A 17,776-nucleotide genomic window follows, 5' to 3' on the forward strand; every position below is an offset into this window, starting at 1 on the left:
GTAATATGTGGTTGAAAAACTTTAACGAAAAAAAATTTAATTTAAATATGTGGTTCAGTGATTGAAAAAAGAAAAATGTAGTAATCAGTGTCTAACACTGTTTTTATATGTTGTACGTCCCAAATCCAAATAATTGGCAAGAGGACGATGGGTCCTCATAAATTCGAGACCGGTCAAAAAGACCATCGCAGATTTTGTTTTTGGACTCTGTTTTGTTTTATAGCATACTGAAAATTAAATCAAGAACTTAACAAAATAATAAAGGGATACAGCAAATTTCATGCTTTAGCTATGTAATCTTTTATCATTATCTTTTATGTTTACAATCTCGGTTGAAAGTTTGAATCAAAATCTTTCTAAAAACATTTCTACATATTAAGTAATTACTACTAGACTTGTTATATGGTTAGTTTGTCACCAACCAATAACAAAACTTGACACAAATTTATATGAGTATTTATTTTTTGAAATACTGACACTGAATGGTGCATCAAACAAAACAACTCTAAAAACTTATATATCAAACACAACTTATAAGTCATATAAATATGAGGTTATTTAGAAAATGTTTACATAGTTGTGCAAAAAAACTCTTTATAAGATGTAAAAAAAAGCCAACCACTCTGTAAACATATCGTAGGTTAAAAAAAAGTTTGAGAAATATAACTTGTTGTCGATGTATTAGTTTAGCCAACAAATGATAAACATAAACTTGTTCTTTTATGTGATGTGTGTGTCTAACTGTAAATGGATTTATATTATTGTGGTCACTAAATTGAGGTGAGGACGAAGGAATAATCCAACGGACGGGATTGAAAACACAGTGTTCGAGAACGACCAGCAACTTTTATTTGTGATGTAGTCTTTCTATTTATTTATGCATGTACGTAAAATATTTTGAAAAGATAAATTATTGGAGCCAAATTCATTTTACTCGAGAAAATTACTGACATCTTTCTTCACGCTTTAAATCATTCACCATTTTACCCTTCAGTTTGTTTTTAATTTTGGTTTCTTCTTTTTGGTTTAAATTTTATGATTTCATAACTTTAACCAGAAATACAATGTTGTTTTCTTTTCTTCATACTTCATAAACAAATTCAGTTATTACTATTATTATCCAATCAAAGCTTGAAGTCACATATCTACACGATTTATAAATAGAGATCTCTAGTAATTCTTAATCTGAGCCAACAAGAAAAAGCTGTCTCTTTATCCTTAAATTATTACACTAATTAAGTTGACACTGATTAAAATAATTAAACCGGTGTAGTAGATGAACTAACTAAGCCAGTAAGCCGATACGGAGAGGATTTGCATTTTGGATTGTGTCTCTCTATTAACATGCAAAATCATTACTTATTAATTGTGTAAAAAACTATAGTATATAGCAAAAGAGAAACAAAAGCTGTCGCTCTCTAAAGTGTAAATACAAAATTAATTTGATGATAAAGTACACTGTGCTAATGAGTCAAAAACTTGTTTATATTATCTAAGCATGTGGTTAATATCTTTCGGAATCGATCTCTGAACATGGGAAGCACTTCTCACTCTCGCTACAGTAATTAATGTGACTGACTCACTTTGGGTATCGAACAACCCGCTCTACGTAGAAGAGCCTCAACATCAAAACAAAAAAAAATTCAAATACTTCACCTTATTTACATTCTGACCCCAAATATAATCTCATCTAACGAAACAGCCCCAATAACAAAACTAATAAAGCCGGTACAATTAGAATTCGGTTCGGTTCTTACAGTTCACTGGTCGGTTCAAGTCTGGTTCGATTTGTACGGTTCTTCGTGTTGATGCTCTGTAACTGTGCTCTGTTTCCAGACGACGAATACGAAGACGATGACGAGGAAGAAGAAGAAGAAGAAGAAGAAGAAGAAGAAGAAGCGAAAAGCTGGCCGAAGAAGAGACCTGACTTAGGTCCGCTACGGAGAGAAGAGACAGGAACATTGAGAACAGGAGTGATTCTGACATTAGCAGAGTGAGATCTCGGCATGCCATGGTGAAGCTTCATCCTTGGTCCTCCGGTGAAGTTACCGGGACTACTTGAGCTTCTCTCTAGTCCATGAAACACGATCTTCCCTGAAGCATTGAGTCTTGGACTATCAGCCGTTACAGTCATTCCCCTTGACTCGATACTACTCTCTGTCGATTCATCAGCCTGTGTGTGACGTCTTGGCTTCCTCGGTTGGTTCGGGTTACGTAAGTGGTGGTGGTGGTGGGCACGTGACCGAGCGAAGGGGTTTGGTGTTCCGGGTTTGTTGTTGTCAAGATCTAGAGATAGTCTTGGAAGGTCGTCGAGCTCGTGACCGGAGGAAGAAGACGACGAGAGTGAGAGACGTGAGGAGGAGATCGACGTTGACGATGACTCCAAGACGTCTGAGTCTTTTCCTAACGGCGGAGGAGACGGTGGTTGAGCGGTGGATTTGGAACCTCGGTTGAGAAAATGTCTAAACGATGCCGTTTTCGGGTTTGGAGAAGAAGAAGACAAACGTGACGATGAAGACGAAGCTGACGCTTCTTCTTGCGTTTTAGCGAGTCTCTTAAGACCTAGAAGCTCACGCCATCTCACAGTGCAACGAGGAGCTCTTGGAGAGAAGAGATAAGGATCAGCGACTCCGGTTGAGATCTCCATCTCTATTCTTCGGCATGGTTTCACAGTTGTGTTAACCGCCGACGTTGTTATTATAGCCATAGGCTTCTCTTCCGAATTAGTCACGCCGGAAAACTTAAGCGGGACTAGCTTCCCGTCGGAGAAAAGCTCGTCGGCGGACAGCATTGTGACGGGATCTTCGAGAAGAAACTCAAAGTCGTCCGCAAGATCTTCCATCTGCGGATCCAACGGTTGAGATTCACGGGTCAATGACATTTTGGAGGAACTCGTCCAAGAGTGACTCGCCGAAGTACCAACATTTTTAACGCAACCCGACGCCATTTACCGTCGATATCGAGAGAGACAGAGAGAGAGAAAGAAAAAATAGTTTTATTTTTTTATTTTTTTGGCGGTCTCTTCTCTTTAGGGTTTGTAGAGAAGTGGCAATGACAGAGACAAGCAATTTATACAGCTCAGCTTTAGATTCTCACGTCTAAACACAGACACGTGTTTTTTATAACTTCATTCACTCGCTTTTGGGTAAAGATTCGGGTCGGGTTTGAATTTAACCAAACAAAACAAATTGTTTGGTTATATTATTTCATCCTTGTATGGAAACGATATTGAATGTTAGATATTTTGCAAAGATACTGAACTCTTTCAAGATGAAAATTTAGGGAAATATTCGATTCATTTTAGATTTTTCCTCGTATATATGAGAAACATATACTACTTGATCAGTCCATTGGTATATGTATGGTCAATTCGAATACCACGTACAGTACAATCGAGTCTATTCATAAGTACACGCGCGTTTAAAATATGTTACATCTGGTAAGGAATTTTTATTATTTTTAAAAATATCAAATAAAATTATTGTAACTTATAGACTCGAGACTCTGTTTCTATGGATTTTTTTAGATGGAATGATGAATATTTTGTCAATTATACTTCGGAATTTCCAATTTTACAAGTTAATATCTGTGTCTAACATATTGGAGCATTTTGTATGGACTGTTGTACCTCACACTCACACGGTCACACCCACATTCTCCAAAAGATTTATGTTACATCCAATCCAATAGAATAGACAAATTTCATTCAAAAAGGTACATTAAACGAAAACGAAATGGATTATTATTTTTGTCTTTCCTTCAGAATAAAATGAAAAGCATGGATTGAAATTTAGGCAAGTCAAAGATTATAATTTTTGTTTTATCTCCCATAATTAAGTTGGCACGATAGGTTCATCGCTTCCATAGATTTACCGATTCACCTCAACTTAATTACAAATGACAGCACCAGATAACTCAATGTCGTAAAGTTTTGGCCCATAACGAAACGTGACTTTAGTCGTAAAACTATAAATGGTCCGACTCGATATTACTTCTGTGTACTTTTGCTTGTTCAGACAAATATTTACTGTTTTTGTGGCAACACGAATCATATCGTACATCATTTTAATATTCAATGCTCAGAACAAAAACAGCTATGGAATTAAAGATGCCAAAAACAACCATGGAATTAATATGGCCTGTTGATTTACAGTACACTGTGTCTCTTTTATTTTCACACAGCCAAAAACAAAAAAAAATCTCGATACTATATTACAAACAAGAAAATCTGTAAACTTGAAGGAGGAAAAGGGAAGGTTACATCCATATTATATTACTTCGGTACGATGGCTGTTTCATCCATATTATAAATACAACTTTTGCTGGTAAAAAAAAGTTTACGGGAGAGAATCACTAAGCGAAACAAAGTTGAGGGTTGTTTTGTAAAATAAGAAAAATTTATCGCACAAGCAATTAGGGTTTGGTAACAATGGTGAATCTCCAAGATTGCCGAGAAATCGCGGTGAGGAACGTCATCCAGCAATCGACCCGACGATATATAGGTTCCACCTTCACCATCCTCTTTCGTTAGGGCTGTTCAATTTCTTTTTTTTTAGAATTTTATAAATACAATTACATAATTTTTTTACTCCATCATGTATTAAAATCTTACTTCCATTCTAACACTCATTAACCCATTCTAAATTTTGGAATTGATCATTTTTGGGTCAAAATTTGAATAATAACATTATTACTAATACAAAGTTATAGTATCATTTTTACTATTTGAAAATTTTATTTATGTTACTTAATTCGTTTTTATTATTTATTATTTAATAAAAAATTATGTAATTTATCATAATTTAATAGAATTTTAGTGGAACTGACTAATTTTATAGCCTACTTAATTAATGGAAGAAAATATTATATGGTTTTAAAACGTGTATTAAGGTTTATAAAATTACATAAAGACATAATCATAATTATGTATTTAAACTATTTTATTTCTCATCCAAGATATGGTTTTTATTATGATATTTTTATTATTATAAAATAGTGTGTGTTTTTCACTTTAAAGGATGAAAAAAAAATTAAATAAAATGTAGGAAAATTGTGTAAAGTAGATGTATCAAATATTAGTTATTTATTAGTAAATGTTATAGAATATTAGATTTTGTATCATATATATATATATCTAATTTTGTTTGACAAAAGAACTTAAGATATAAAAGTGGATTTAAAAATATATGTCAATTGTACCAACATTGATTAGAAAAGAATAATTATTTGGAATTGAAAATGATATAAATTTGTTTTTAAAAAATAAAATAAAAATAAAGAATGACAGTTGTCACTAAAAAAGAATGCCAAATATCACAATGTGAGTAAAAGTTAGAAAAATACTTCTCATATCATATAAGATTGAGCATAAAATATGGCCTTTGAATGGCCGAATGGGTGTATATTTTTTCAGCTAAAAAATATTTTTCCTATATTTTCGGTGTGAAATCTTTCAAAACTTGATCGGAAGATATAATGAATTTTTAGCCTTAGAAGAAAAATCAAACTGAAAGCTACATCATTTTGGGACATATCATTTTATTTTGGCATTTAATACAAAATAGTGGTTAGAAAAAGAAAAATTATGTTAACAGTATAGAGTTACATGGAGGATTACAGCGTATATTGAAGTTGACTTTATTGCTTGTTAGCTAATTATTTATACCACCGCTCCTCTTTCCTCTTGTGCTCAAAACTCCTGAGTCCTGAATTCCTCTACATCTCCCTCTCTCTATCATCAGATGATAAAAAACACTATTATAGCTAAGCAAATTTTCAGATATATGGAAATGGAGAATAAAGAAGAGAAGAAGGGCAGTATAAGTATGGTTGAGGCCAACTTACCTCCTGGGTTTAGATTCCATCCGAGAGACGACGAGCTCGTTTGCGACTACTTAATGAGAAGAACCGTTCGCAGCCTCTATCAACCAGTTGTCTTGATCGACGTCGATCTCAACAAGTGCGAGCCTTGGAATATTCCTCGTAAGTACTTTTGTGTGGTTCATCTATCTCTTTTACTCGTGGATTCAAATTAAATGATCCAGAATGTTGTTATATGTGTCTACAAATATCTTATGACTCATCACTCATGTAGATTAAACCATTCGATTGTTTCTTCTATATAATAGAGTACAAGATGATCACCACTTGTCCATAAAAAACCAAATCATCCTAATCATGCAGACGTGTTGGATGCCTACTGGATGCTTGGTAATTAGGAACCTGGTTTGGTTTAAGATATGATGCGGATAGAAATCATTTGGTTATTATTGAATATGTCATTATAAGAAAAAGAGAATTCACTTTATACTATTTCAAAAAATTCAACGCCACTAACAGAAAATAACATTCAAGGCCTGACTTGTTATCAATATTTAAGTTCGATAGTACATAAAAAGAAGGTCATTTTCAGAAACGGCGAGAGTGGGAAGGAAAGAATGGTATTTTTACAGCCAAAAAGATCGGAAATACGCAACGGGCCAAAGAACAAACCGGGCTACGGCCATCGGTTATTGGAAAGCAACCGGGAAAGATAGAGTAATCCAAAGAAATGGTAGCATTGTTGGTATGAGAAAGACACTTGTGTTTTACCAAGGTCGAGCCCCTAAAGGTCGTAAAACCGACTGGGTCATGCACGAGTTTCGGCTCCAAGGTTCACTTCTTCATCACCCTCCTAATTCTCTTAAGGTATTATTCCCTCCTTTTAGTCTCTTTCTTGTTTCAGAAATTTTAAATAACGTTTTGGATAATCAAAATTATCATTTGTAGTGAAACCGAGCTACGTAGTATATATACTACATCAATTATATTTTTGCTCATAAATTATATACTCTTTCTTAGATGTTGTGAGGCTCATGTGATCATGATATACACTCGGAGGTTCAATTTTTATCGTATAGTATGTGATTTTGGATATAAATAACAATAACAAATTTAAGCATGAATTAAGGAAACGGCCAGAGAGATGTCACAATCATATTATCCCATGACTTAAGGCAAAGGTTTTGACTTTTATCTTTGTATCTTTGTTTCACATTCAACCTGAATGTTAAATGTTTATTAAGGGTTTTTGCTGACGATTCTAAAAAAGATTTATTTGTAGCTAATCTAAGATGATATATCTTTGACTTGGCACACATATCTGCTCTTAACCATAATTTTGACAAATTTGCTTTGTTGGGACAAATTAAAACAGGAAGAGTGGGTATTGTGTAGAGTTTTCCACAAGAACAGCAGCATAACTGAAAGTGACGGCAACACAAGAAGCTGCTTATCTCATGAAAGAAATTCTGCATTGATGGACTCTTACATCATTTTTGATCATCACAACATCATCAGCAATCAGAACGTACCCTGCTTCTCCAATGTATCACAAAACCAAACCAACCAATCGGGTTTAATCTCCAAGAGCTCCAACCCGTTGTATAATGCTTCCTCGGATCAACTGGTTCTCCGAGCCTATTTAAGTCAGCTCCCTAAAAATGTTGAAAATCGCAGAGTTACGGAGAAGGAAGCTCGGAGAGCCAATTGAGCCCCATCACAAGCCACACATGGAATTACTAATTATGTGGTTTAGGCTTACGAGAATCTGTATAACTATGTACAAGAATCATATCATATTCATGATTAGAAACATTTATTCACCCCTCTTGTGTAAACTTTTATACCATTATGATTTATGGATCATTCATAGTACACACACATTGACATATATATACGAATAAAATGAACATAGCTAAAAAGAGAAGTCATCGAAAGACATTGCTGTTAATATTAGTAATCCAATCTTAAAAAATCTTATAGAACACAAGAGAAAAAATTAATGAAATTTTACGTTATAATTATCTTTAATAACCTTGTACGTTATGATTTGAAATGTGTAAAGTTAATAAGAGTTGTTCATCGCGGTTACTGTTGAGGCTATGCATCTTCGTACCGTTACGGAAGTCCAAAAAAGGGCAAGTCGTCGTCTGTAGACAAAATTACTAAAGTAGTCTTATCATTCTCGAATGAATAGGGGAAAAAATCTTTGGTAATTTACCCCTCGATGAAACGCATACCATAATAAGTAATTTCCACTTGGCTTTTTTTTTTGTTGTTGTATACGTGATTGACTTTGTGGATGAGAGAGAGAGATAAAAAAAAAATTCAAAGGCTTCGGTCTGAATATTTTGATTGGGTAAAAAAAAGAAGCTCCGGTTGTTGTGTTCTGTCCGTTGGATTTCATATTTCCTGTTTCTTACTTAAGGAATAAGGGATTTTTTTTTTTTTTTTTGATTTCCATAATAAATAAAATCAAGAATATTTTAGTCAGTAAAAAGAAAGAAAGAAAGAAAGAAAAATACGGATTTTTGCAACCAAAAAAGGATATTTTGTATAAGCGCGTCATTATCCAAGGCGCACCGACCTTTTCCCCCGTTCTCCGTCGTCCTTCCTTCTTTTGTCTTTCGCCGTTTGTTTCCTTATTCAGTTATCTTAATTTTTCCGGCGTTGATCCTCCCTTCTCCTTCTTGTTATTGCGAATTGCCTTTCTTCAGATCCGAATTGCTGATTCCACCCCCAATTATTTCAGGTTTAGGGTTTTTTTTTGGGTTATCGATTGTATTGTTCCATTCATTAATTGGATTTGATCTTGAGCTAGGGTTGGTGTTGAATTTACATAATTTCCCCCAAATTTGATTCAATTTGATGGTTTCACGAATCCAGGCTATTCGATTTGTTAAAAAAAAAAAAAAAAACTTGGGTGTAATTGAAGAGTTGTGTATTACGCGTTCTTTATGATTACATTATATTCTCGAACTCAAATCTTTTTTTTTTTTTTTTTTCTTTTGTTAATTGTAGACTGGTAGCTAATGGTGGTGGTGGTGATGATCGTGTGTCTTTGATGGCGGGGCTTTTAGCTCCATTGTTTTGAGTGCATTTGCTCCATATTCTTCTGCTGTGCAAGCGTTTGAGCTCATTATTGAGTGAGAATAATGGCTCAGGGGCAGAATAGGAATGTTCTTCAGCCAGGACAGATGCAGAATCCTGCTTCCAGTGTTTCTTCTCAGCCTAATGCCACCACATCTCGTGATAATCTCGGCGTACGGCAGGATGTGCTCAACAAAATGTAATGTTTCTCTGTTGCATTTTTTTTTTTTGTTTTTTGACATTACTTGTTTACTTTTGTTTTAATGGTTCCAACACTTCATTGTTTTTCGCTAAAAGAACCATCTCTTATTCTCGTGATATGCAACTGCATTAACTGTACTCTTCATTTGTGTAAGTCTATGTTGGTGGAGAACACTCTTATTTATTTGATTGTTATGCGTGATTTCTTATTCTACACAGCTACGCTTGGTTACAGCAGAGGCAACCTTCAAAGACTGATGAGGTCTCCAAGGCTAAGTTATTTGAGATTGCCAAACGGTTAGAGCATGCAATGTTGAGAATGGCTAAGTCTAAGGTTCTTAATCTTCCTCATTGCTTCAGTTTCTTAAATTTTTCCTAGCTAGTCGCAGTTTATACTTGGATTCCAGAAAGCACTTGGAGATTCTTTAGTGTTGCACTGGTGGTCATTGTTGGTAATTTTCTTTTCGCAGGAGGACTACTTAGATTTTAGAAATTTTGAGCTTCGCGTAGAGTCTACTTTGAAACTACTAACTAGCCAGCGCCTCGCTAATGCTTCAAGCTCGGTCAGTACGATGGTTCAGACACCTGGGGTTTCGCATGGATGGGGTCAGAGTCATACGGCCACCCCTATGGTGGATATGAGTACAGTCAATAGTAGTAGTAATCACTTATCAGATGCAACTAGCGAAACTGGAAGGCTATTGCCAAATAATCGCATGAACGGAGGTAATATCGGTCTTACCTTATGTTCGATTCTATTGTGTCCCTGTAAGTTTGACCACACAAACAGTCGAAGAGCCTGTCCTGATTCTTTTCTTCATTACATTTTACATCGACAGGTTCAATAAATTATGGTCGTCAGCAATTATCTGCAGTTGGCCAGATGATTCCTACTCCTGGATTTGACAGTAGTGCTAATACTGATGTATATCAGTCTCATCGAAATGAAGAATATTCTAGAGATTCTGGCAAGCATCTGGCTGCTGGCTCTGAATTTGGAAATCCATCTCAGCTGCAGAGGCAACGTCCTACTGGTTCAAATGACCGTATGCTTTACAACACTGATCACCAGTTGGGAGGTGGTTTCAGGTCAAATCTTCACCAAAATACATCTGGGATGACCAATATTCCTCTAAATGCTGGTGTAGGGATGGGCGGGAACAATGTACACCTTGCTACTGGGGCCAGGAGTTCTGAAGGGGTCCTCAGTTCTACGAATTTTTCAACTTTATCCCAACCCTTACAGCAGCCTGTCGATCAGTTGAAGGTGTCACATGTGAACAGTAAATCTCTCTAATTTTCCTTTTCTTTTCAAATTTCAATGCTTCTCTTGATTGGCGAGTAGGTTACTCATTGTGGTATGCTAATTGGAAGTTGCTTTCATCATGTGAAGGATACTCAATGAGCAACGCTAATACTTTTGCGTCTGGGGATCTCTACGGAGTTATAACATCATCTGGCTCAATGGAAACTCCTGTGGATATGAATTCAGTGAGCGTAAATCCTATGCGGAGAGTTGATGCTTCCTTCGGTAGTAACCAGTCAAGCCTGCAAGTAGTGGAAAACAATCCATTGCTAAAATCTCAACCATATCATCAGTTCGAGAATGGGAATTTCCAATCTTCTTCCAATTCCAAAGAAAATTTGGCTCAGGTGAGTCATCGACCATTAGAACATCAATTCAACCAACAAGCTCATCATGCTCAATACCAGCAACAAGAGCACTTAATGAACAATGAAGCTTATCGTCAATCTCAGCTAGATTCAAATTTAGTTAGTCAAGTTAAGCATGAACCTCGCGTGGAATACTACAATGAAGCTTTTCAGATGCAGGCTATAAACAAAGTAGAACCATCCACGCTGCAAAACCAGTACAAGCAGAACGCTGTCAAAGACGAGTATGTTGGTGCTCAGAGTGCACCGGTTTGTAGTAGCCAGCTAAAGATTTCTCCATCATTTCCACCACGAACTCAACAGACGCCGCAGATGTCACAATGGAAAGATTTGAGCAACCTTTCAGCTGGAGTGCAGCCAGTATCAGGTTTGGGTCAGTGGCATTCATCTTCGCAAAACGTGACCCATATATCAAAAAATTCTAGTGAAGAGAGAGAACGTTTTGGGGTAAGATTTCCTATGCAGCATGAAGGAACTAATAATAGTTCGTTTGTAAGAGAGTCTACAAACTGCCAGAATGTTGCTCCTAAAGGCACCTTGGAGGCTCCACATCTCCTAGAAGGAAGCAACGCCTTGAGTAAACAGCTGAATGGAGATAGTGGTCTAAGTTACAAAAATCAGAGGCGGTGGCTTTTGTTCCTGCTACATGTACGAAAATGCAATGCTGCAGAAGATAACTGTGAAAGCAAGTATTGTTTTACTACCAAAACGCTACTGAAACATATCAATGACTGCAAGTCCCCTGCTTGCGCATATCAATTTTGTCTTCAAACCCGAAAATTGATTCATCATTACAAGCACTGCAGGGATGAAGCATGCCCAGTCTGTGTTTTTGTCAAAAGCTTCAAGGAGAAACAAAAAGAAAAATTTACGTTCCTCCAAAGAGCTGAGCCTACCCCAGCTAGTTCAAACCATGGACCCAAGGAATCTTTTGAGTCTATGCGTACTTCTAATGGAAGAGACTCTAAAGCTGCGTTTGTTGTTGATGATTTGCAACCTGCTCCGAAGCGCCTGAAAGTAGAGAAACCCTCCCAATTTGCTTATCATGACACACAGAGCATCCCAGCGACAATGTCTGCTGGTGTAAGTGAAGGTCATTTTTCAATGGGTTCGCAAGAGAAGGATAGGCTACAAAGTGATGTTAGTAAAACGGTCAGAACAAATGTGCCTATGAATGCAGATAGTTCTGATTCTTCAAGGAGGCTTGTTCCAGTTTCACGTGAGCTGGAAAAGCCTGTTTGCAACGATACTCCCATGGGAAGACGTGGTGGTGGTGACTCTGCACTAGATGTTAAAAATGTTTTCTCAGAGCAAGAAAAACCAAAGCGTACAAACGAAATAAGCGCACCCAAAGAAGAGAAAGCGGAACAGTCTGTGGGTGTTGTATCTGTGTCTAATAACGGGAAATCAAAGATCAAAGGAGTCTCACTGATTGAGCTGTTCACTCCAGAGCAAGTAGAGGAGCATATCCGTGGTCTTCGTCAGTGGGTAGGCCAGGTAAGCTAACAAAGTTTTAGACACAAATCTTGTTTGATATGAAAGATTGAGTTCGACCAAGAAATATTTTCAGTTTATCCTTCTTTACTTTCTTTAGGTCTCTTTAGTATTGTCGGAATTTTTCTATCACTTTATGCATACCTTTTCGTTGATAAATGATTTTGCACGTGGCCGGTAACAGTGGATAATGCTAGTTATTTTTTCTTTGTTATTTTATTTCAGAGTAAAACCAAGGCAGAAAAAAATAAAGCAATGGGACTCTCCATGTCTGAGAACTCTTGCCAGTTATGTGCTGTTGAGAGGCTTGCATTTGAGCCAACACCTATTTACTGCACACCTTGTGGTGCACGTGTCAAGAGAAATGCTATGCACTATACGGTTGTGGTTGGTGAGTCACGGCATTATGTCTGCATTCCTTGTTACAACGAAGCGCGTGCAAACACTGTTTCTGTTGATGGAACTTCTGTGCCGAAGTCAAGGTTTGAGAAGAAGAAAAATGATGAAGAGGTTGAAGAATCGGTAAGCCTCTTCACTTACTGGAGTTCTGCAATTGCATTATTGAATTACCCATTTTATATTTAGATGATCTACTCTTTTTTTCTGAACCTATGATTCCGTGCAGTGGGTGCAGTGTGATAAATGTCAAGCATGGCAGCATCAAATCTGTGCTTTGTTCAACGGCCGTAGGAATCATGGGCAAGCAGAGTACACTTGCCCTAATTGCTATATACAAGAAGTGGAACAAGGAGAAAGGAAACCAGTATCGCAAAGTGTTATTCTGGGAGCAAATAGCTTGCCAGCCAGTACTCTTAGCAACCATTTAGAACAGCGGTTGTTCAAGAAATTGAAGCAGGAAAGACAGGAGAGGGCTAGACTTCAAGGAAAAAGCTATGAGGAGGTGATTATTAACTTTTCCGATAAATCTTGGGCTGATTTTCCTCTGCATCTCTGTTCTGACTGCTCCCGGGGTTTTTAAACACATTTAAAGATATAATGTTGATTTTTGATAGACATATCAAGTTGGGCTTACACACGGGAGTATGACAAACATAAAGATACGAAATTAGCTAGTTTATGGCCTCTATTGTTAGAAAATTAACCTATATGTTTTGACGCCTTATTTCTTAGACTGCTCTTTCCTATAATAAAGCTAAGTAAGATAACAATCAAGTTTCCATTTTTGTTGATATATCAGGTCCCAGGAGCCGACTCGCTTGTTATCAGAGTTGTGGCATCTGTCGACAAAATACTAGAAGTAAAGCCACGTTTCCTTGACATTTTTCGAGAAGATAATTACTCATCAGAATTCCCTTATAAGTCTAAGGTACAGATTACATATGCTTGGTTCTTTATTCCTGTCATGTTTTCTAATTATGCTGTCCTTCTACTACATGATATCCGTTAACCATCTCTTTTCGTACTAACAAACCTAAATCTTTCTTTCTTTCAGGCCGTTCTGTTGTTTCAAAAGATTGAAGGTGTTGAAGTATGCTTATTTGGCATGTACGTCCAGGAATTTGGAACAGATTCTGCGTCTCCCAATCAACGACGGGTATACCTTTCCTATCTGGACTCAGTTAAGTACTTCAGACCTGACGTTAAAACAGTGTCTGGAGAAGCCCTCCGTACGTTCGTATACCATGAAATTCTGGTGAGCCGCTTTTTTCTGATCCAAGTTGCTTTCAGGCACCTATGTTGCTGCACAAGTCTTATCAAGAGTGGCTTTTTTGAATTGCAGATTGGTTACCTTGATTACTGTAAGAAACGTGGGTTTTCAAGCTGCTATATATGGGCATGCCCTCCTCTTAAGGGTGAAGATTATATTCTATATTGCCATCCTGAAATTCAGAAAACGCCAAAGACTGACAAACTTAGGGAATGGTATGGAATACATATTTTCTTAATTTCTGTTTCTCACGTGTAAGAGAGAATATTACATCATTATATGATGCCTAATACTTCTTTTTCAGGTATTTAGCAATGCTAAAGAAAGCTTCCAAGGAAAAAGTGGTCGTTGAGTGTACAAACTTCTATGACCATTTTTTCGTCCAGTCTGGTGAATGTAGAGCTAAGGTAACAGCAGCAAGGTTGCCATATTTTGATGGCGACTACTGGCCAGGTGCCGCTGAGGATTTAATAGATCAAATGAGCCAAGAAGAGGATGGCAAAAGGTCTAATCGAAAATTAATGCCCAAAAAGGTCATATCGAAAAGAGCTCTAAAAGCAGTAGGTCAGTTGGACCTTTCTGTTAATGCCTCGAAGGATCTCCTGCTGATGCATAAAGTAACTTTTTATACTCTTCGTTCGTTAAAATTGTTACACTGATAATCTTGTGTTTTCTATTTTTTTCTTTCTGTTCATGTTTCTGTTGAAGAAAGTGATAATATCTCGGTCGCCAACTTTTCATTTTTTTTTTCTTCTCTGTAGCTGGGTGAGATCATTCTCCCAATGAAGGAAGATTTCATCATGGTTCATTTGCAACATTGTTGCAAACATTGTTGCACTCTCATGGTGTCTGGAAATCGTTGGGTGTGCAACCAGTGTAAAAATTTCCAGATTTGTGACAAGTAAGTTTTACGTATTGGCTCGCTTAGTCGCTTTGTTTATTTCATACTTGTATAGTTTAATTAGATCAACTATATTGGGATTTTGGGTGCAATATAAATTCAAAATCTCCAAAATACTGTTAAAATATCCAGCAAAATGAATAGTCTTCGCTGAACTAAAAAGCAAATTCCAGTACGTGTGCTGGAGGGGGTGTCTAGTTTTATAATGGGAGCCAGTGTTATCTTTTATGCACTTGTCGTATTCTGAGTTTGGTAGATTAGATCTGATAGCTGTGCCTGGGAGGTGTATATACATTCTTTAACTGCATCTCACAAGCTTTCTTTTACTACAGGTGTCATGAAGTGGAAGAGAACCGTGTGGAAAAGGAGAAACATCCCGTCAATCAGAAGGAGAAGCATGCACTATATCCTGTAAGTTTCTACGGCGATAGAGCTCTAAGAAACTTGGTATCTTCTAGATGGTGGGTTGGAAAATGATAAGGTTTTGGTCTCTGCAGGTTACCATTGATGACGTTCCTACTGTAATTAAGGACAATGATGACATCCTCGAGAGCGAATTCTTTGATACTAGGCAAGCTTTTCTGAGTCTTTGCCAAGGTAATCACTATCAGTATGACACACTAAGGCGGGCAAAACACTCTTCTATGATGATTCTCTATCATCTTCACAATCCAACCGTCCCTGCATTTGCAACGGCATGTGTCATCTGCCAGCAAGAACTTGAAACTGCTCAAGGTTGGCGTTGCGAAGTTTGCCCTGACTATGATGTTTGCAATGCTTGCTACTCAAAAGGCATCAACCATCCACATAGCCTCATTAGCCGTCCATCTGCGACAGATTCTGTTGTACAAAACACACAAACCAATCAAATTCAGGCTGCCCAGGTATGTTTAGAAAATCGGTTAACATATGTTTAGAAAATCGAGTTTGCATCCCTTGGCTTCTCTTTTCCTAATTGCTAAATACGGTTTGGCTTGTTGTACTGCAGTTGAGAGAGCTGTTGCTACACGTGATGACATGCGTTAGTGGCCAGTGCCAGTATCCAAGGTGTCGCATGACTAAGCTTCTCGTCAGGCATGGTCTTGCATGCAAGACCAGAGGTTGCCCACATTGTAAGAAAATGTGGGGCCTCTTCCGACTGCATGCCCGAAACTGCAGAGATCCCCAATGCAAAGTAGCCAAATGCAAGTACGTAATCTAAATAACTTGAAAGAAACTTGTCCTTGCGCAGTAGATATATTCTGCAAGAAGTTGATTTATCTATCTGACACTTGTTTGCAGAGAATTGAGAGCTCATTTTAGTAGAAAGCAGCAACAAGCAGATTCAAGACGCAGAGCAGCGGTGATGGAGATGGTGCGGCAGAGAGCTGCTGATGCAACAGCCCCCACTCCTGACTGATGAACAGATACATGTTATTATTATTTTTCTATCAATGGGGTCAACGGTTCGTGCCAGAAGTTAGGATGCAAATGGCAGGCGAATCAAGAAAAAATGAGATATTTTTGGTAGACTAATTTGGAGATACAAGAAGCCAGTTTAGGAGAGCTCATGAGAAAATGAGCAGATGCGTCAACTGCTAATTTAGGTTTCACCAGGGAGGTACATAGATATTTTTTCTTACATTGTATTCTAAGGTATAGAGACGTGTGCATATGTGAATTGTGATTTTCACTTCTATTTTTTTGGTGATTCAATTAATTGGAATCCTATTGAATTCGCCTCAGCTGAATTGGATCTAATTTACTGTTTGATCCCTTCGTATTGTATATTGTAGAATTTTTGGCAAAGCTATAAGCTAATAAATTCCTGATTGTCAATCTTATATAATAAGATCAACTACAAGCTTACAAAATTAATTTATTTGAGTACCACTTAAACAAAATCAACTACAAGCTTACAAAATTAATTTCTTATATTTTTTTTTGAAGATTTTCATGTTGTTAGCATTACATAGAGAAAAGAAATTATGTGATACTATTTGACCAATTTATTTATTCATTAGATCTTTTATGTATGTCTTCCATAGCTAAATATATTATTTTTATTTCAGTTTTATTGTGTTTGTAGGTTGTGTTAGTACTACTACATCATAAAAAATGAACTATCGTGATTCAATATGTTGTAATATGTTAGGTTTTTTTTTTCTTTTCTTACATTTTAGAATTTATATTTTTTCTTTGGGCATAATTATGGTAAGATATGCTTAACATTTTTTAATTGAAAGATGCATATGAGACTTTCCACTATGAGACTTTCCACTGTAAATTTAGCTTTTTATTAGCTTGTATCTTCATTTTTAACAAAAAGCGTATTTCACTTAACGATTATGAAAAACAATCAAAATTGTATTTTTGCTCTCATATGATTAAAAAATCATGTTGTCAACCTTATGATGTCTTTTAATATCATGGTAAAATATGAATTGCATGTTTCTATACTATATTTGATTAATTTGACTTCTATTGTTTTGATTTTATGTTTTTTTAGATTAGTACATTATATGCTAATTGTATATTAGTATCATATATTGTTAGGCATCTTAGTATCAAATAGTTACCCATCTTAAAAATAAAAGAACAAAAAACATTTACATAACATTTTTCACTTCCACATATAATAGTTTACCTTCTAAGAAACTTTATTATTATGAAATTTAACATTAAAATATTCTAACTTTTTTCCTCTAAGAAGATATGATAAAATGATTATTTGTATTATTCTATTGCATTTATGATAAAGATGGAGTATAACTATTGCATTTTTATATTCATCCAAAATGCTTAGAGTAATTTTTTTTTAATAACTTTATATACTTAGATTCATTTTCATTATCAAAATTTGTACAAACCAATTTTTTGTATTCAAATGTATAAAGAAGAAATTATATGATGAGGGACTAATACGATTGCATTTTTTACCTCACCAA

General features: G+C 36.2%; 2 protein-coding genes, 1 long non-coding RNA gene and 1 pseudogene across 5 annotated transcripts; 2 read left to right on the forward strand and 2 right to left on the reverse strand.

Annotated features, from left to right (window-relative positions):
* Positions 1-1,467: 1,467 nt before the first annotated feature.
* On the reverse strand, positions 1,468-3,049 carry LOC104745521 (uncharacterized). The gene has a single exon (XM_010466781.2). It carries the CDS (start codon positions 2,945-2,947, stop codon positions 1,754-1,756), a length of 1,194 nt encoding a protein of 397 aa, XP_010465083.2. The 5' UTR covers positions 2,948-3,049; the 3' UTR covers positions 1,468-1,753.
* Positions 3,050-5,473: 2,424 nt separating this feature from the next.
* LOC147926296 (uncharacterized) lies at positions 5,474-6,090 on the reverse strand. Its single transcript, XR_015582715.1, has 2 exons — positions 5,845-6,090; positions 5,474-5,731 (listed from the first exon to the last, which is right to left on the reverse strand). It is a non-coding gene; the product is annotated as an uncharacterized LOC147926296 (long non-coding RNA).
* On the forward strand, positions 5,753-7,693 carry LOC104745522 (NAC domain-containing protein 21/22-like; annotated as a pseudogene). Its single transcript, XR_015582714.1, has 3 exons — positions 5,753-5,982; positions 6,413-6,687; positions 7,196-7,693. The product of XR_015582714.1 is annotated as an NAC domain-containing protein 21/22-like (transcript).
* A 565-nt stretch (positions 7,694-8,258) lies between these two features.
* On the forward strand, positions 8,259-16,672 carry LOC104745523 (histone acetyltransferase HAC5). 2 transcript variants are annotated; one of them, XM_087489377.1, is made up of 17 exons: positions 8,259-8,572; positions 8,842-9,109; positions 9,331-9,445; positions 9,582-9,837; positions 9,951-10,394; positions 10,505-12,282; positions 12,505-12,801; positions 12,905-13,180; positions 13,478-13,606; positions 13,733-13,933; positions 14,021-14,163; positions 14,253-14,565; positions 14,710-14,849; positions 15,182-15,260; positions 15,347-15,733; positions 15,838-16,037; positions 16,131-16,672. In XM_087489377.1, exons 2-17 carry the CDS (start codon positions 8,976-8,978, stop codon positions 16,246-16,248), a joined length of 5,010 nt encoding a protein of 1,669 aa, XP_087345503.1. In that variant the 5' UTR covers positions 8,259-8,572; positions 8,842-8,975; the 3' UTR covers positions 16,249-16,672. The 2 variants fall into 2 exon arrangements, with proteins under 2 accessions (XP_087345503.1, XP_087345504.1); XM_087489378.1 differs by having other exon boundaries at positions 8,344-8,572; positions 9,951-10,378.
* The last annotated feature ends 1,104 nt before the right edge of the window (positions 16,673-17,776 follow it).

The sequence above is a fragment of the Camelina sativa genome, chromosome 15, assembly GCF_030686135.1.
Source record: "Camelina sativa cultivar CO46 ecotype springtype chromosome 15, ASM3068613v1".
In the NCBI taxonomy this organism is placed as follows: domain Eukaryota; kingdom Viridiplantae; phylum Streptophyta; class Magnoliopsida; order Brassicales; family Brassicaceae; genus Camelina; species Camelina sativa.